The 20,013-nt window shown below is 36.7% G+C and overlaps 1 protein-coding gene across 5 annotated transcripts in view; it reads left to right on the top strand.

Moving 5' to 3' along the window:
- Positions 1-2,611: 2,611 nt before the first annotated feature.
- nup214 (nucleoporin 214) overlaps positions 2,612-20,013 on the top strand; it is a 29,387-nt gene continuing 11,985 nt past the window's right edge. For 3 of the 5 annotated variants that reach the window (XM_014009375.1, XM_014009376.1, XM_014009373.1), the window contains exons 1-23: positions 2,612-2,784; positions 3,784-3,979; positions 4,069-4,223; positions 5,008-5,206; positions 5,299-5,369; positions 5,454-5,520; positions 5,637-5,740; positions 6,419-6,525; positions 6,645-6,711; positions 7,099-7,222; positions 9,844-10,002; positions 11,711-12,158; positions 12,241-12,368; positions 12,498-12,586; positions 13,369-13,455; positions 13,772-13,921; positions 15,404-15,562; positions 15,701-15,804; positions 15,913-16,092; positions 17,066-17,154; positions 17,237-17,323; positions 17,510-17,821; positions 17,927-18,094. In XM_014009375.1, the coding sequence (XP_013864829.1) occupies positions 2,743-2,784; positions 3,784-3,979; positions 4,069-4,223; positions 5,008-5,206; positions 5,299-5,369; positions 5,454-5,520; positions 5,637-5,740; positions 6,419-6,525; positions 6,645-6,711; positions 7,099-7,222; positions 9,844-10,002; positions 11,711-12,158; positions 12,241-12,368; positions 12,498-12,586; positions 13,369-13,455; positions 13,772-13,921; positions 15,404-15,562; positions 15,701-15,804; positions 15,913-16,092; positions 17,066-17,154; positions 17,237-17,323; positions 17,510-17,821; positions 17,927-18,094 (3,292 nt within the window). In that variant the 5' untranslated portion in view covers positions 2,612-2,742. The remainder of the gene's footprint in view (positions 2,785-3,783; positions 3,980-4,068; positions 4,224-5,007; positions 5,207-5,298; positions 5,370-5,453; positions 5,521-5,636; positions 5,741-6,418; positions 6,526-6,644; positions 6,712-7,098; positions 7,223-9,843; positions 10,003-11,710; positions 12,159-12,240; positions 12,369-12,497; positions 12,587-13,368; positions 13,456-13,771; positions 13,922-15,403; positions 15,563-15,700; positions 15,805-15,912; positions 16,093-17,065; positions 17,155-17,236; positions 17,324-17,509; positions 17,822-17,926; positions 18,095-20,013) is intronic. The other 2 variants (XM_014009377.1, XM_014009374.1) reach the window with 2 other exon arrangements.

The raw sequence follows: 20,013 nt of genomic DNA, 5'->3' as shown, positions 1-20,013 counted from the left end.
GGAGGGGGCAGTGTGCTTTTGCGTGCGCCCCGGCCTTTCGTTGAATGTTTGCAAAAAGTGTGATCTCCTTGTATAAACGGCAGCAGAGTACTGATTAGGAGCAGAATACTAACTACCCAGTCGAGTGTGCATTTGAATCACTTGTAGACTCGGAAAAGAAAAGAAAAAATGCACTAACAGTTTGTACGTGTATGTTTGTGAATTTGAACATAAAGCCAGCACTTTACTTGGAAAGAAAACAAAAAACAAGAAAGAAACATCGAGAGTAACCGAGACTGAATGGGCAAAAGAGGAGTAAATGCAACTTTTTAAAGCCATGTGTTCAGAGCGCTGACAATCAGAAAAGGGATGAGGCCCACAGTGCACTATGGGAGATGTGACACGACTCGCTGTGCTCTCGCTGTTTGCTTTGTCTTTTTCTGGCTTGCTTTGGTCTGTGCTATAGCTCGCTTTCCAGAACGGAGGGGCACGTCGACGTTAGCCTTCTTGGTTATAAGTGTGCATCTTTGCAGCAAGAACTGACTCAAATCTTGGTGCTTCATGAACAGAGTTGTCCCACGTTAGTATGGACCACGTCTGAACTGGCCGTGAGTTTGGGGTTCATAGGAAACCAGGTGATGGACAACAATGCAAATGTTTTGAAAAAAAAGATCTTGTCATGCAACTGTACAGCTTGATCATAGTATTGTTCTTCACTGTCTGCAGCAAATCTGAATGGGGGCAATTTCAGTGTTGATTCTGCTTTAAAAAGAAAAAAAAATGTTAAAATGTTTATGCGCCTTCTGGCTCTGGCATCAATAATATATAATGGAAATGCAAGTTGCCACTTTTGATGTTGCATCAAAGAATCTACCTTTCATTCCTGTCATAATCAGTTTTAAGTTATGTAGTCCAAGAGTTCTTGATTTCTTTAAAATGCAATACAGAAAAAAAAAACATCTGCTTTCTAATAAAAGTCCTTACTTCACCATATATCATGATCAGCTTTTTCTTTTTGCTTGGTTCTTTTTGTTTCAAGAGCTGAAGGCTCTTAGGGATTTGCCTTGTGCTGACAACAAAAAAATCTTGTAGGCCTACATCTTGTGATGCACTTAGGCACAAACAAATTGGAGAAATCTTTAAAAGGTAGGAAAAAAAGATTATGTCTATTTTCACATCAGGCATGAGGACTAGTTCTCTATTCTCTAAATGAACATTAATTTTGGTTCTATTATGTCCCTTAAAAATCTCTTTGGACATTCATCATGAGTAATAAAAACAACTGAGACTTATGAAGACAACTAGACAACAATGTGGAAAATGATCTTGTTATTTTAGCCATATCAAAACATTCAGCTTATTCAGGAGAATGGGTGCTACAACTGTTGTAAGTGCAGCTTTTATACTTTTCGAAATATTTAAATTAACAGATTAAGATCTCATTATTTTTCTACAAAAACATTGTTCTCTTTGAAATTAGCTTCATCATAGGCTACTTTCTTCCTTTTTTCCCCTTATGCTTCTTTTAAATTTTAGCTATCATTATGCTAATTTTAGCTAAGCTTTTGGGTTTTTTGGCTAGTCTTTATCTAGATTTTAAATTAGTATTTAATTAGATTTTAACTAGTATTTAGCTACTTTTAGCTTTACTGCTGTAATTATTTTGTTAAATTTTGCTACTATAATGCTACTATTAATAAGCTTTTTGCCACTTTTAGCCACTGTTTTACTTTTAGCTACCTTCTTTCCACTTTTGATTTATTTATTTATTTTATTTTTATTCATTTTTAAAGTTTAATCAAAAAAGAACCAAGCTAGTATTTAGCTACTTATAGCTATTTTGCTGATTTAAACTTTTAGCTAAACTTTAGCTTTTAGCTACTTCTAAACTACTTTTACAGCTTTTTGACACTTTTAGCTACTGCTTTACTTTTAGCTACATTTTTCCACTTAAGATTTTAACTAGCTTTTTTATATATTTAGCATGCATTTAGCTACTTTTAGCTACTTTTAGCTAACCTTTTTCTGATTGATTGATTTTATTTAGCAGTAATGTTGCATGTACATACACATCTAGTACATTCATTATTAGTACTTGGATAACACAATTTATACTGTTAGTTAACTCTAATACACAAGAGTACCCTAGGCCTATATTGGTCCTCTTGACTTTTAGTTTTTTGGATGTCATCAGAGATATATAAAGTACTTGAAATAGGTAAATAACTAAGTAAAAGTAAAGTACCTTAAAAGAAAATTACTTTCACTGATGAAAAAAAAAAGTATACTTGCCAAAGTAAGTAAAAACAACTGCTCACAATAAATGGGAAAGTTAAGTGCCTTTACACACACTCTAAGCACCATGTTGAATTTATTTAACCAAACTAGTTCCATTAAAATGAGCTGAATATGCACATTGTTAAGTAAATTCAATACGTGATTATTATTATTATTATTATTATTATTATTATTATTATTATTATTATTATTATTATTATTATTATTATTATTATTTGCTTGTATAAACCACCCCGGCTTTAAGATCCGTGCGCGCGTTTGGATATTCTGGCATCTACTCGTCATCCTTTGCTTTGCTCTCTTTCAAAACGCTCTGTCATCTGCTTGTTATCCTGGTTTCTTACTCAACGTGAGAAATAGCCGCGCAGTGATCTGCTGCCCTGATGTAGCTCCTGTAAACTTTGTCTCAGCACTCGTTTTGTAAGAAACGCTTTTGAAGACAGGCGACAGCTTCTATTCTTCGAAATGGGCGACGACATGGACAGCCCTCCTGAAAGGGAGATGAAGGTTGGCCCTGGCTTGTTGTTTTTGATAGATTTAGCATGTGAAAGCTAAATGCGTCAACTCATCTGGTGGCTAGCTTAGCTAGTTAGCGAACTGGTTGGTTTGAGTTAGTAGTTTCGGTACCTTTTAGACGTACTGTTTACTGAACTATATTATTATTAGCACTATATAGAGATTTAGTAACTCGTTGTTTTCCACTAAGTTGTCGGAATAATTTCAGCAAGGTTTGTAGCTAGCTGCGTACGTGTTAGCACCGTAGTAATTTCAAGAATATACTTYCATTTTAATCCAAGTGCGGAATAAATGTTTTCAAATTAAATTATGCTGTTTTGTTGTTTCTGTGGCTTTTAAAGCTTGTCACTGCTATTATACAAAGTCACTGATATTTAAAAAAAAAATCTTTCGTTCAGACTCACCGGACATATATTAAACAGAATAACAAAAATCAAGCGTAAAACTCCGTATACTACATTTCACAATAAATTTAGTACTATAATTTTACACATAAAATCTGTGCACAGAAAGTTAGTATGTCCACAACACAACTACAAGAAAGGTAGTGGTATTTGTGTTCTTGTTATGTATGCATATGTTTTATAATTTTTGTTCTAATGATTGCTTGTTTTTTTATTTTTAAAATCTTTTTGAAATACATTTTTAAAATAAATAAAATAAAACAATGAAGAAACCAAAAACAATATCTGCAAAAACAGAAGCTGGAACTTAGAACACTAAATAGCTGTAATTTAACATAGCATAAAAACACATCAACATTTCAGAGGAAAAACAGAAACATGTATTTATTCTTGTGAACTTGAAGTATGTTTTTATGTCACTAATTTAGTATTGTAATTATTTCTTTGATCAAATGTATTTATTTTTTGGAAATGTTTTGTTGTTTTTAAGAGAAACATTGTGTCCATGTTGTTATGAGTAGCACCCAGATGCTGGAACATGTTTGCTGCTTCTAACAGGTCACCCGTCTGTGTTGTTTCATTTTAGGATTTTCAGTTTCGACAGATGAAGAAAGTCCAAGTATTTGAGCCTGCTGACAAAATGCCTAAAGACAGATCTAGCCTGCTGACCATCTCTAACAAGTTTGGTTTAACATTTGTGGGGCTTGACAGAACATTTAAAGTGTACTTAACTCAAAGTATTTTTGCTGCCGATAAAGCTGATGGGAACTCTTATGATGTAGGTAAGAATATGTGCACAGAGGTTTGTATCACTTTTTATCCTCTCAGCATTACACTGCAGGGTTGGATAAGTTTTCACTTTGTGTTTTAGTCAAAGGGATGGCAGCGCTGGCGGAGGTGACTGTGGAGCTGTCTCTGCATCACTTGGCTCTCAGTTGTGACGAACTCACTTTGTCAGTATGTGGTACATCGGAGGAGTCGGGTTTGTCTGTTACGTTCTATGATGTCCGCACATTCCTTAACAAGGTAATGATTTCAGTTCACATGCTTAGGGGGCTATGTGTTATTAGAAATTTAGTATTTATTTGAGTTTATGCTGTTGTCACTCAAACAMACACTTAAAATCTAGGGCTTCACGATATTAGGAAACCCTGCGATGTGCWATAACAATGCTTAATGTGATGACGATATGACTTGTGATAAACAAACAAATACACAACWAGTGTTGATGTCTTTCTGCTCTGAGTTCAGAGCAAAAAAGAAAAAAAAAACRACAACAAATCATTTCCTTTCCAGCAAAAATGTTTTACAGATATCAAGAGATCCGTTCAGTTGACCAAATATGTAAAGTGCTCAATTTGATTGATGAAATACTTCAAGGCTCAAAAGTTTGCATTCATGCAAACATTTGAGCCAACCATTTATTGCAGTTTATTTMGTTTTTACGACATGCWTATTGCATAGACTGTTATYGTGATGACGATACATTGCAGCCCTATTAAATCACAAGTTTTTTTCTGCACACGTATGCATGTGTATATCCATTTAATATGGTGTAGATTTCAGGAATGGCAGCACATCTGCATGTATTTATATAAAACAATGTGTACATTTAACAAGTAACTTGCCATTTCCCCACAAAATTGATTAATTTATTAAAGATAAAATGAAAATGAAGTCTGACAGTACATCTTTTAATAAATAAGTGAAGATCTCTGCATTTGGAAGTGCCAATTTAACATTCAACTCTTGCTCAAGTATCCAATTGTTTTGTTTTTTTAAAAACGTCTTTACTATTTATTCTTTTCAGACAAAACCCCAGAAGGTACCATTTGCGTCTTTGCAGCCAGCCGTGGATGCTGGTACTTTGATGCAGGACCTAAAGTGGAATCCTGTTCATCCATCCATGTTGGCTGCCTGCTTGTCTGATGGCAGCCTGATGATTCTGGATGTTACAGATGCTGTCAGTGTGCAGGCTCAGCTACCTGCTACAAGTGGAATCACCTGCAGTAAGTGCCACTTGAGACATAATTTGTGAAGTTTTGGACGTTTTTTCTTTTATTTGGCTCAGCTGTRTTTTGTTTTACTTTGCTCAACACAGTTTCCTGGAGTCCAAAGGGAAAGCAGGTTGCTGCAGGGAAAATGAATGCCACAGTCAGTCAGTATACACCAGTAAGTGAAGCTAATTCACCACAATGTAAAACTGTCTTTTTTTTTAAGAAAATTGAAGCATATTTTGTTTTTCTCTTTTCAAAGGCACTAGAAGAAAAGAGAGTGATTCAGTGTCCACACTTTTACACCCCAGATGACCCCGTCAAAAGTAGTAAACCAGCTTATTTGCATCTTATTAATGGCATATAATGATGCAAAAATATGCACAATCTGAAATGATTCTGGTTCTGTTTATATTGTGACTGACGTATGCGCTCTCTCTGCCAGCTTTGGATGTGTTGTGGCTGAAGACGTACGTGTTCGCTGTGGCGTATGCTGCTGCAGACGGGTGCCTGGAAACCCCCCCTGAGCTAGTGATGATTTTCTTACCTGTGAGTACTAAAAGCGTCTGTGGTCCACTTGATTCCCACAGCGGTGCTGCCTTTTTTCAGAATTAGGTTTTCATGCCCAAGTTGCACGTGTCTGTAAGATAACAACAACGCTCCAAACACATTAATGTTTAAATAAAACAAAGTTAGAGTTTAGATTTTGTAGTCCTGGGTAGATTGGAGGCGCGCTGCYAGAGGAGATGCAGTCAAAGAGCCTCTGAACAACCAGTCAATCAGACAGCACAACCTGCCCTGCTCTGCTTTGATTGTGTAAAACTTTTACTGTGGTTCTCTTTATTGGTTGAAAGAACTGTCAGATTAAACCCTTGTTGGCTTTGATCATATTTTTCCCCCTTTCATCACAAATGACGAACATTCGTTGCAATGGAGAGCTTTAATCTAGGTCTTTTTACTTGGTTGTCCATTGGACAACTAGAAGGCGAGATGTGGTTTGCCTTTAAAGAACATACCATCTTAATCAGTTCATCTTCAGCTTCAAAAGGAATAAAATCCTTTGTCTCTTTAAATTAGCTAAATTCAGATATAAAAAAAAAAGTACAGCAGTGCATGGGAGTCATATTAAATTGTTGCAATATAAATTTTTCTATTGCCTTTCTGTCTTTTCAACCTCATTAGTGAGTGTAAATACCAATTTCTTCTATGTTGTTTATTTTATTGCAGAAAAAGGATGAAAAGATGGAGACAAAGTATCTGAACTTTGGTGACAGTGTGTTTGCCAGCAACGCAGAGCGACAACATCATTACTTCCTAAGTCACATAGAGGACTGGTGAGAATGAACACAGTTTACAGTCTTACTTTGAAATATGTATTTTGTTCAGTCAAACGATGGTTTATTTATTAGTAAATAGAGGGTGAGCTTTTCTGTTCTTTATTTTTTTCATCAAGGGATCTTTTGTTTGCGGCATCAGCAGCTTCTATTGAGGTCAGCGTGATGTCCAGACAAGACGATAAGGTATGTAGCTTTGAAGAAGTTACATAAGATGTCATTAAAACATCTAGTATTTAAACTGCTGTTTTACAATTAGAAAACTTTAGTTGGATTTTATTTTTAAAACTGCTTCATTACACCAAGTGTCAAAAGTTTTGTTCATTTTCTATATATATAAAAAAAACACTCAATATTTTTATTTTTTTTTAACATTTCATCATCAGATCTATTATTTGTCCTACTGAACTGTATTTGTTTAAGTTGAGAATGTATAGAAGTAAAACTAACAAAACCAAAAATATGGTTTGTGTTAATAATTTGTTCCTGAGGGTTTAGTGAAAACGCCTACAGAACATGTAGGTAAAGAACACTGGCTGTGTCCTGTTGTGACCATATTTTTTCTCTTTTTAGGTTTGGGAACTTTGGCTTCTCGAAGATGCAAGTAGAGCAGAACTTCCTGTGACCGAGACGAGTGAAGACACTCTGCCTCTTGGCTTAGCCATAGATTACACCAGCCAGCAGGAGATTCACATCAGTAAGTGTTTGTCTTTGAAAAACAAATGAAGACCTTCTGCTTTTGGCTGTTCCCTCTTCAGGGCTTACCCCAGCGAGTCATCCTCATTTATATCACACTGTTCCCAAACCATCTACCTCCATGTCCTCTCTAAATGCATCCATATATCTTTGCTGTCTTTTTCCTGCCAGATGCATCTCTAACATCCAAATAAATAATACCATACACAATATCATACCATAAAAACAAATATACCCACTGTCCCACCTCCTCTGGACATTTCCAGACCATCTCAGTCCGGCCTCTTCAACTTTATCTCCATGTTGTTCAACACATGCAATACCTTCAGTGACCTCGAAACTCTGTTTGTCACAGTTAGTTGGCCATTCTAGAGTTGTGTTGGCTGTTGAAGTAAAATTCAAATCAAGAAACTAAAGAAATGCAGCACAAAATCTGTACATAAGAACTCCCTGACTTCGGTAAGAGGTTGAATGTCAGCTGAAAGCAACTGTTTACACTGTATCCATTGAGCTGGTATTAATATTTATGAAAAGATTATGTGAAAATATCACATAAGTGGATTAGTTTGTAATACAAGACAACAGTTCGCTGTATATGAAACTATTTACTAGGGTTGCGCATAATCGTATCGTGTGCAATAAATCGTCAGAAAAACATTAATCGATTAATTTTTGGCAGTTGACAATTAATATGATTAATGCCACCTGGCAGACTAACCGCTTGGTGTTCCTCTCTGATTCAAATATGACCAACATTTAAAAAAATTGTGTAATTTATTTATCTGTCAACACAATTTAAAGCTTGATATACAGCCTGAACTCTAATTTTGACACAATTTGGAACAGATTTTTACAAAGAGCCAATTTTCTCCCTATAAATTGGTCATGTGACTAGTATATAAGGGCGTCCAGGGACTCCAGGGGATTAATCGTCAAATTAATCGTTATCGGCTAAATATCACAATTAATCTTGATTAATTTTTTTGCCAATATTGCCCAACCCTACTATTTACCTCATCACCAGCCTCGTTGTCAAAACCTTCAGTGTCACAAATGGGCTGTTTGAAACTGGTTAAATGGCACATCTTATTCTATCTTGTCTTGCATTTAAGTATCTATTTCCTCAGTTTTTTTTAACCCTTCTCCATTGATCAGAGAAACTGAGTTCCATCAGGATGCTTTGTGCATACAGCTTCCTCTGCAGTGCTGTATAGAGATACGTGTGAAGAATCTCTGCACTGTTTTCATCTTAACCAGCCCAGTCTGCCAGACATTCACGTAGAGCTGCTGTCTCGTCACATCTCCTTTTCTCCCAAGAACTCAGTCCCTCTTGAGGGGGCGAGAGAGAAAAAAGCCTGCAGTTTAAGAAACACTGAGATGATTTTAGTCTCATTAAAACTTTGATCCAAAGTGAGGCGTTATGTAGGCAAAGTAAAGTGGGGGGAGTAATAACAGAATTATCTGCAGAGGAAGTAAAATGCACTCATTAAAATTGCTCAGACAAGCTAGAGGACTATAACAAACAACAAAGACCAGACAGTCCTGTTGCAGAATGCTGATGAGGTTTACTGTGCTCCTGTTTTTTTCTGTTTCACTTTCTCTTCTTCACCCTCTACCTCTTTGCTTCTCATATAATTTTCAGACTTTACTTTCATAGCTGAAAATGCTAGTTATTGCTTTTTTTTAAATACTTTTTGCATTTTAGTTCTGAATAACTTTATTTACTAAATTTGCATTCGCTTGTGTGTCGCTTGTGTGTTTGCAAAGGTTTGAAAGTTTGCAGTCTGACATAATGTTGCACTTAGAATCTAAATGCAAACCACAAGTTGGGGAAAAAAAATGATAGGCATTAGCCAAACACAGCCCCACACTGAGAAAGAGCAGYAGTTGTTGTTTTGCTCTGAGTGCTGCTTTTTCTTTTCTAATATTTCTGAAAGGATGAATATCACCTCTGACTAATGAATATTTAATATGGGTCATAAATCCTGCAGTTTTATCACTGTAAATGTTGGTTTCGACTTGAGTTTTTGCCATTTGGTCTGTAGCCCACAGCACGCTGCAAGATTTTAAAAAGTGCAGGAAAGTGGGTGTGAGGAGCAGAAAAAGGTTTGAGGGTTTGGCAAGAAGAGGAAGGCAGTGGGATGTGTTTTACTAAATGAGGCATCTTAAAATTGTTCTYTAAACATGACTGCAGAGAGCTTTTATTAATTTTTTTAGCTAAAGATTCAGCAAAGGAGCCAAGGTCAATAAGATGGGTACACTGCCAACATTTTCTGTGTCAATTTTTCACTTAGTTTTTTTTATTCCAAAGAGAGAAATACATTGTTTTCATGAGCAAACAYAATCTACAAACAAGAGCAGCCATTCTTCTTGTGTTTATTAGTTTAAAGCACAAATCTGAGCAAAAGATCAAACATTATTTTCTTGAGAATTATCCTCTATTGTTCAATGGATCTTAGTTAGGTGACAGTTTAGTTTTTTGGCATAGAGCTAAAATATTTCCCTTGACTCCTTGTTTCAAAGGGCAAATTATGACAAGGTAAAAATAATGGATTGTGTCTGTTTCTTAAACAAAGCAGATTTCATTGGAAAAATGTGTGTCTGTTGTCTCCCTGCACAAAGCTGACGAGAAGACATTGCCTCCAGCACCCATCATGCTGATGCTGTCTACAGAGGGCTTACTCTGCCCGTTTGCTCTTCTCAACCTAAATCCCGGGGTTAAACAGCTGGTCTCACCCTCTACTCATCTCGCCTTGGAAGGAGAGAGATTGCCAAAGCCAGGTGAGAAAAACAGTAAGCTGCACATTGTTGAAGYAGTAATCACTCCCAAACACGTTTTGTTCTTGTCTTACTGCTGTGTAAAARAATTTAAAACAGTTTAAGTTGATCCCATTTGTACAGACACCAAGGTTACTCCAGCTTCAGCCAATTGGCTTTTCGGCTGTTATCAAACCTTCGTATGATAACAGACTGAWGAAAAAACCTTGTAGGGCGGTCTGCAGCTCAGTTCGTCTCGAGTTGTCCGTTCGTTTTTTGTCTCCTCTGATATCCTTTCTCTTCTTGCGTCTCCTTAATTTTTGTTAACCTAAAYTAAACATTTTTGCTTGGAGTTGTTTTAGTAAATGAAGCAGACAAGAGAAAGAAACAGAAATGTAAGTTGAGAGAGCAGTTTTCAGTTTATCAGTAGTTGTGTGTTGCCTTCTGGCTTCTGCTGCATCAGCTGCCTCATGCTGACCGGTTTGAAGACCTCGCCTCAGCTCTTTTTACCTTGAACAAGAAACTGACCCTAAGAGGTCCCTGAGCCTTAACTGTTGTTTGAGGTCTGATCGGCCTCTGAAGTTCCTTTAAAGGACAGATGAACAGCTGGTCACATACAGCCTTGATCTGGTAAGGGACAACCTCCATGATAAGTGAAGAACTTGTCTAGTTAGGAACTTTTAAGCCTGTGCAAATGGCTAAAACAATCMCCATCAACAATCTGATACTTTTAATAATCTGACAGTCTGGTAGAAGTTTTAACATTCCATTGAATTRTATTCTAATATGAATCAAAATATTTTAAATTGTCCAAATTCTTTGCACATATATTTCTAAAAATAGTTTAATCCAATCTGTTCAAAGTTCTTTTTTCTTTAGATAAACGTATAATTAAAGTCCTGCTTCAGATCAATAAAGGGGTAATTTGTGCTTTAGAGTATTATCTTGTGAAGTCTCTAGCCGTGTTTCCATCGACACTATTTTATGTGYATTTTGAAGTKTTGCATKAGAAAAAGTTGATGAGAACGGCAAAATTAGACMAAACTAATTTCGCAAAAAAAGATTTTACGCTTGCTTGAGTTGGTTTTTGGATCTCCGATAGAGTTAATGCGTAAAAGGGGAGTTAGAAACACGTTTGCCAAAGTTCTGACTTCCTGTTTACTACATCCATGTKTAACATCAGCGTCTGACAAAATTAAGCTTTGCGTAGGTTGGTTGGTTTGCTCAGAACCAGTAGATGGAAACACATCCAATTCACATTTCTTTTGTTCTTTTTTCTTTATTTGCGAAAGTTAAARGCTCACTCAAATTTCATTTACACTTGGATGGAAACATGTCTTACGTTAAGTGAATATAAGTCAGGTTCAGATTATCTAAAATGATTACTTGGTGCCAGTACTCAGGATATTGTTCATAAATTTTTWGTGTCATTTTAAAATTTTGTTATTTTTCTAAAAATTTGTAATAGTTTTTAAAGCCAAATTTGCTTTCTTTACTCATAACTTATTACGATTGAAAATTCTCTCCACTTGTTACCAACGCCAGCCAAGTTTTATAATAAACACGTTAATTAAATAACAACATTTTCCTCATTAAGCTTATTCAAATGTTTTCAACACAACTTTCATTCTTAATATTTGTTTCTTCTTCTTTGGCCTAATCCATGTTCTTGTCCACATGACTCCTTCAACATGTGATGAGAACCAAAGAGTATTTTCTTTTCTTTTCACAGGTTCTTTGGCATCCCAGCCAGCCAAACCTGCTACCTCCATTCCATCTGTGCCAGCTTCGTTCCCAAACCTCGRTTTTTCCTCAGCAGCTGCTTCCAGTACTTCAGTCCCTGCTGCCTCTGCAGCCCCATTCAGCTTTGTTTCTACAGCGCCTGTGTCATCATCAGGATTTACCTTTTCAGTTCCAACTACATTCTCCGCCACTTCAGCCCCTTCAGCCCCATCAGTCCCATCAGTCCCTTCGGCATTCACCCTTGGGGGATCTGCACCATTTGGCTCTGGGCCCTCAAGCTTCTCGTTTGCTTCTAAGCCTCCCTCTGAAACTCCTTCTGTGCTCTCGGCATTTTCCCTCAGCACCCCTTCCATCAAACCCCTGCCAGCTGCAGCTTCAACACCTCAGATTCTTTCCACGGCATCGCCACCTACCATCAAATTAAACCTAAGTGAGAGGTATTAAACTTTCATATCTTACATGTTTTAGGATTGGAAAATTATTATTCGGGTACTAAAGATCATTTTGCTCTTTCTTAAGGTTTTCACCTGTTGAGACTCCAGCTCCAGCTTTCTCCTTTAATTCCACACTGCCCAAAACTGCTGCTTCCAATTCTACCAGTTTGAGTGCCCCTTCTTTTCCACCCACCAAGTCACCAGCGGGATTAGGTAAGGAAGTCTATAGTTCATGTGCTTGTTGCTTTTATGTAATATTTTGGTCAAGTTACGGATAAAATCTGAAAAACTGTGCTAAATGGCGTTGGTTGTATTATCTTTTTTTAATTTATTTTGTTTTAGCCCCAGTGCGTCCTGTTCAGACCAGCACACCTACCAATATTGTGCAGAAACCTGCTCCTGCTGCACAAACTCGTGTCCAAACTCCACAGGTATTATAGGTTTTATTGAAAAAAAATTTTTCTCGGTTTGTTAAAGGACGCTGTATAATTTGCTCAAATATATTTTAATTAATTAAAAGTTCTGTGTGAGAGACAACAAAACCTTTTTCATTGACTCAGGTTAGGCTAGTTGAAACACAGTTGTCTCATTATGCAAAAGAGACATGTTGTAGAGAAATAAAACAGTAAAATTTAATACAACCAATAAAACACATTAAAAAAATAAACATAATCATATTGTCATTGATCATTACATATATTTTGGCCAAAATGGTCAAATTAAAGGTAAAAAAGCAGTTACTGTTAACAAAAAAAAGCATTTAATCATACACCATCTTAGAAAATCGTTTCTGTTTTATCCCACTCATCAGTGTTTTTAGGTTGTTAATGAGTCCTTTGTCACCTGGGTCACTGTTAACTTTGCAGTCTGTGATCTGAGGTTGGCAGACATCCTTGTTTGTTTTGTTTAGATGGAATGGATTCTTGTCTTTTTGAAGTCTAAAGCTGTCCAATGGCATGTTTCTAAGCTGACATTTTTGTTCCAGGCATGACTCTTGGCTTTAGCAAGCATTGAACTGATGAAGCCAAACAATAATCAACAAATAGAAAATATTCTGTCACTACAGAACCTTGATTTTTAGCAGTCGCCACTAGCAMTAATGTTTAATTGAAACTTCTCATAAAAAGAAAGGGAAAACGTGTAGGTTTATTGGTTGTTGATACTGTACTTACTGTTTTTGTTAGCTTTGAAAATTGTTTGTCATTTCTTAAAGCAAACAGCTGTTGGCACGAAGGTTCTGGAGAAGCAGCAGCAGCAAAAGAGAGAAACTGATCCCATTATGACTGGAATATTGGAAGAGGTAGGACAAACAGTCCAGTTGATTCTGAAATGATCTATACAGAACTTAAGACTGAAGACTGAATGATTTTAGTAATAAGATGAAAAAACAATATCTGGCCAGGTGCTAAAAATACTGATTTATAAAATAAAGTCTTAAAAAACTCGGGTATTAAGATTACTTATCATTGTTATGAAGATAAACATTTCTCAGTTAATAAGATACTAAATTAAGATGCAAATTGGAAAGACTGTCCTCACTTCGGCTTATAATATATATAATATATTTTAATAATCAATAATATAATATAATAATCCCATCTCTGGCTTGTCCTCAGATTGCACACTTCCAGAAGGAGTTGGATGACCTGAAGACTCGCAGTTCAAAGGCTGACTTTAAGCTTGGCACTAATGATGAGATGAAGGAGCTGAGAAAAGAGTCAGAGGATCTCCATATTTTTACCTTGGAGATTAAGGAAACCACAGAGGTAAGAGCATGTTTGACAACCAAAAATGATCAGAAACTTGTCAGGCTGACCCAAGTACCCCTGTACAAAAACACTTTGCCTCTTATTCTGAATACAAGGATCTTTGAAGAACAAAGTTAAGGGCTCGACACTCGAGAGGCGACGTCGCCTGCTCTCCATTCATTTCCTATGGAAGTTGTGCGATGAGGCGACAATCGCTTGCCCTCCTCCAGCCAAGTGACCAGTGAAAATAGTGCATGTGAAATTTTGCGCTTGTGCACGTAAATGTGCACACGCGAGCTTGCGACGTGATATATGAAAGTTGAAAAATGTTCAACTTTTGTCGCTGTCGCRTGGCGTTGCAACCAATCAGTGAGGGTTTCATTGACTGACCAATGAGCGGAGAGTATGCTACACACTGCAGTTAGCTAACACTTTCAGTGTTATTTTAGCTCTGTCAAACTTTCCAGTTTTATATGACCCTTCACCAAGTGATTACTAAAAAAGGCMGATTTATGGGAATTTGTTGGCACCAGGGAGAAGGTATCCGGTAAGTTTTACCTCATAAAATCGTATCGAGAGCACGATTCGCAACGCTGTCATYGCTATCGCGTCTTGTGTGTTTGGTTTCACACTGGTTGAGATGACAGCCGTTAATCGCTGTCATTTGTTACTCCCTGTGTGTCGAGCCCTTTACTCTRCAATACTGGGATGGTATTTACATTATCATGGGTTGCATCTGTTTTTGTCATTGGTTACGGATGTGAAAGAAATAATATGTTATAGATTTATCACAATAAAATATATTGATTTGTCTGGCTGACAGTACAGTATTTCTCAATATCACAAAGTCTTTCACAATGTGGTTTTGATTCACGAGTCTGCTATCAATATGATGTGATATTAAATGTCCATCTAACATAAAGGATTGTGTTAGATGGGCATATGATATCAGTTCACATCAGGCATAAAATAAAGAATTGAATCATTTAATCAATATATCGATGTGGATTGATGTTACATCCCTATTATGATATAGACTCCAGAGGRCCTTTGGTATATTTGTATTAATAGCAGAGAATATTTTATACTTGTGAATCCAAATTGTCATGAAAGCTTGCAACAACAACTGTGGGATTAAACCACCTTCTGTTATAATGTCTGAGAGCAAAAGGGTGGACGAGGGCCAGCATCATCAGTGTTTGCTTCAGGATGTKTGGAGTTTTAGGTTCTCTTTTGTAGGACCCAACTTTGGCAGAACCAGAATTCTGTCAAACCTGTAGTTATCTATAGCATCTGTTTTTTGGTATTTAGTTTTTTTTTCTAGATTTATTTTTGTAATGAATTCCAAAAAAGACAACTGCCTTATAAATTTAAGGACAAAGTTGCCCAATCAGAAAGTGCCAGCACTCTGGTGTAACAGAGTGTTTAAAATGTCTAAATGCAAATTGAAAAAAAAAAGTGAAATAAAAGTTCTCCTCAAATGTTGTCTCCAATTCAAAGTCTCTCCATGGGGACATCGGTACACTGAAGACCACTTTACTGGAGGGCTTTGCTAGTGCAGAAGAYGCCAAGACCCAGAGTGAGCTGAGCAAAGACAGGAACTACAGACAGCTGCTGTACAAGAAGCCTCTGGATCCACGCAATGAAGAACAACTCAAGGTGAGAAACGGAAAAACAAACTGACTCGGATCATGTTTCTAAAWGTATTTACAAAAAGTCAATTAGTCACCTGCTTTTTGAATGCATACACCTAACATTTTACTAATTATTATATATTTTTGTGTTATCKTTACTCAGGAGATCCGCAGGCTGTACCAGTATGTCACTTTTGCTGTAGAGGACGTTAACGATGTGTTGGATGTAGAATGGGAGAAACACCTGGAGAAGAAGAAAAAACAGAAGTGAGTTAAAAACTTAATGATCATGATGGCTGTTTTGGTTTCCTAAATGGTGAGTGTTGTGCATTGTGTATCGTTTAGTTGTAAATAAAATGCATCTCTTCTTCACAGACACATGGTCGTGCCCGGCCGCGAGGGTCTGTTCACCACACTGTACAACAACTTGTACATCATCAACCAGCAGAAGAGTACCCTGGATCAGCTGGTCCAAGATCTGACATCACTGCGCCTCTACAGCAAAACAGCCACTGCTCCAAGAGACCGAAACACTGCAGCTGCAACCACGGCTGGGTAGGGACTGACAAAAACTAGTCAACTCAGAATTACATTTATACAACGTTTTGGTGATTTGAAATGTGACTAAAAATGATACGATAAGATTAGATTTGGAGACACTTTCTATAAATGTTTAAATTAAAAAGCCTTAATTTGAAGCTACACTAGAACTTGAAAAATTAAAAARGAATTTAACCTCCAGCGTCCACGTTACATTCTTTTCTGAGTACTTAAAAATAACAAGAAATCTTGTTTAACCATGTCCTAGTTTGTAAAGAAGAAAATCTGTGCCTTCTTCAAAAAATGTCTATAAAACAATCTTTGCAACCACTTGGTAGAGGTAATTTTCACTAATCTGTAAAATGTCCAAAGGGCTAAACACATTCCTTTTTATGCCATGGTCTGTAAAATATATTAATTTTTCCAGTTTCTTTATTTTCTGGTAACACTTTCTTTTACGGTACCCTTATTACCATGTAATTACAAGGTAATAAAAAAATGGTAATTAAATGTAATTACTACCTTTATTACTATGTAATGATGTGGTAATTACGGTACAAAAGAAAAACTACTGTTGGTAAAACCACCTTTATTGGGTAACTACAATCAAATTACTATGCAATAGTAACTCAACACTATATTTATAACCAAAAGAATGCAACTAAATTTTGGGGTTAGTGGTTAATTGCCATTAAAAAAAATAACTTTAAAAGTGTCCAAATTACCTACTACTTATTTAGGTGTTATAGTGAATTTTAATGCATTACCAGGTAAGTGCTACATTACTGCAGACAATTAGTTACATAGTAAAATTGTACCCTAATTACCACRTAATTACATGGTAATAAGGTAGTAATTATATTTAATTACCGTTTTTTTATTATCTTGTAATTACATGGTAATAAGGGTACCATAAAAGAAAGTGTTACCTATTTTCTTTTGTCGGGTAACACRTTAATCATGACCAACTTTGTTTCTGTTGTTTCAGTTTGGAAACAGAGCTCGAGAGTTTAAGGAGCGCGYTGCTGAAAGCCAGGCTGGATGATACTCCTCCTAAAACAAAAGTCAAATCTCCAGGTATCTACTGATAGATTTATTTTTTCATATAAACAATTTCAAAAAAAGTATTTAAAGTGACTAACGCTAGTTATTTCTGCAGCGGTCAAGTTATCACCAGCTAAACAGTCGCAGCTGCGCAACTTCCTGTCAAAGGGACAGATGCCTCCRGTGCGCTCAACTGCCCCAGGTACAGCTAGTTTCTGATTGTATGAAAACGTACAAATTGTCTTATTACCATAATTATTATTAAAGTGAATTTAAAAGGCTTCTTTTGGGAACTGTAGTTAATAAACAACATATCAAGTTCTACAGAATTAATATAGTATTTTTTTTTTTACTTTACATTTGACTAAATAAATCTTCTCTCTTGCAGCCAACCTGTCTCGCTCAGCCTTCCTTTCACCTAAATACTACGAAGACCTGGACGACGTGAGCTCGACGTCCTCCCTGTCCCAGTCTCTGGAGCCCCACCCGCCTCACTTGGAGCTGGAAGAGGAGGAACTGCAGCCACTTCAGCCTCCACCTGTGACTGCTTTGGCTCCAGYATTAACCACCCCCCGCCACCCCACGGTTGTAAGGACCCCCTCCATTCAGCCAGGCTTTGGAGCCATCCAGTCCACTCCTCTAACAAAGATTCACCCAGTACCAGGTGTGGGCTTCGGGCTCAGTCCTATTGCTAGTCCTGGTAAGTAACTGAGGCAGCAGTTGGTAAGTCACATTTTTACACATGAAGAGGGTAGATCCTGAAAACTAATTTCTTTTATGATTTTTCTTTTTTTATATATTTTAGTTCCAACTAATAAGATCAACCTCAGTGGAGCTGAAAGCACGGCTCTTGTCACAAAGACTGTAAAACATGGAGCCCCCCCAGCAGAGAGAACCATACCTGTCACCATTTCTGCCCAGCAGGCTGCAGCCACCGCTGCTCTGCGCAGACAAATGGCAAATCAGAAGACAGGTAGGAGCAACACTGTGGAGCTTCTTTATTACCTTTAATCAGAGACAAGATTTGTTTTCTGTCTTTCTGAGAGGATTATTACTCTGCTTTCAGATACACTATTTTACAAATGTGTTGCTCTCCAGTTTGAGTCCCTCTCCTCAAACGTCCCTTCTCTTAAATCAGTGTAACATAAAAATCTCAGTCAGTAGAAAATCCTGAAATGAGCTCATTACTTCCTTACTGGTGTACTCATTTGCTTCCAGAAGGTTAGTTCTTCTMTCAGCTGTTCTCTCTTCAAGGGTTGCCACAGCAAGTCATCCTCGTTTAAGATCATTAAGTGTGGTTCAAGTCCAGTTATATAGAATACAATGAATATATGTTTCAGTTCAGTTAATAGTGCTGAAAACCCCAAATCAAATGTAACAAAACATAACAGGTGAATTAAAATAGGCATACATGAAGTTTTATTAAGTTTTGCATTTTTCTCCTCTTCTTTGAATCAAAAATTTAAAGGATCACATCACTGTTGATAAATAAAAGTCATTTGTAATATATATATATATATATAATATGAATTATGACTTATTCCCCCTGATAAAAAATAGATTTCTCGTCTTGAAAATTTTCTGGTTGATGTTGAGATTTGTTGCTTGGCTATGATAAAGTTTTGCATTTTTCTCCTCTGTGTGTGCAGCTCTGTTGGACCAAATACATTAGACTGGACATTATCAAGACTCTGGACTAATTCTCCTGCTCGCCGCACTATGGCATCAGAAGCCACCAAGGTCACAGGTCCTGGCTCTAAGTGCATCTCATGTTGCATTGCAGACCTGTCTGACATTGGTGCGAGCTTAGCCTCCGTATGATAATTATCATATCAGCTTTCCCACAGCTGAAACATGGATCTCAGATAATGTGGCATTAATGGGAAATGCATATGAAAGCAGCGGTCGATGGACAAATGATCCACAATTTGGCTCAGGACATACTGTTAACATTTATAGATGACTGTGGTAATACCAGCTCATTGAATTCTGGTTTCCTAAACATTGGTTCTATAAATGTTTCTAAAAGTCTCTTTGAAATTAGGGAGATAAGGGGTGACAATTAAAAACAACTGTTCATTTTTTTTCAGGCTATACTGCATTTTTAAACATTTCTCTTTTTTGAATGAATGAAACCAAGTGAATATCTCCCATTGCATTGCATGGCAATTCTTTAAACAAAAATGTTTCATGGTTTGTTCAAATCTGTCCACCAATTACTAACAATGAACTTCATTATGCTTCATCTAAAAGTTCAAAAGATATTTTACTAACAGACAGACACAACATTGAACAAGAGACTACATGGCAGGTGATAATGAAAGTCATCAAAGGTATCTGTCTCATTCATCCTCATCAACCACTCTGTCCTCAAACCTTCAATGTCTCTCAGTCTGTCAGTTTGACAGTTTCTATTTTCTCAGCCGCGTACATTTGGGTTAAAATGTTGTTTTAAATTAAAACAGCCAGGTGGTCTTTACTTTGTTCATTTTTCTGTCTTTTCCTAACTCCATCCATCAACACACAGCTCAGATCCTGCAACAATCATCTTAAAATATCCCAGCTTTCATTTAATGGATCACAAGGCTGAAGAATGAATATTTGTGGTGAGAGGAGATTTAATCCAGAGAGAATAGAATAAGAGATGGTAGAGATGTTGGAAAGCTCAGAGGTCGTTAAATGTGCTGGCAAATTTTCCAAGCTGTTCTCATATTACATATTCTTCAATGTTCCCAGGTGTAAGATCTGATCCAAAATAAGAGATAATATAATTTTGATAAATATAGATTTAATCCAAATTGGCCTTCTGCTCATAGGTTGCTCCATTAATAATCAGTAGAAGAAGAGGAAGTCACACTAATCTACAGTTTACTCTTTGCAATGAGAATACAC

This window comes from Austrofundulus limnaeus, unplaced genomic scaffold (genome assembly GCF_001266775.1).
Source record: "Austrofundulus limnaeus strain Quisiro unplaced genomic scaffold, Austrofundulus_limnaeus-1.0 Scaffold57, whole genome shotgun sequence".
In the NCBI taxonomy this organism is placed as follows: Eukaryota; Metazoa; Chordata; class Actinopteri; order Cyprinodontiformes; family Rivulidae; genus Austrofundulus; species Austrofundulus limnaeus.
The sequence above is the reverse complement of the archived record's forward strand: the minus strand, read 5'-3'. Positions and strand labels throughout refer to the sequence as shown.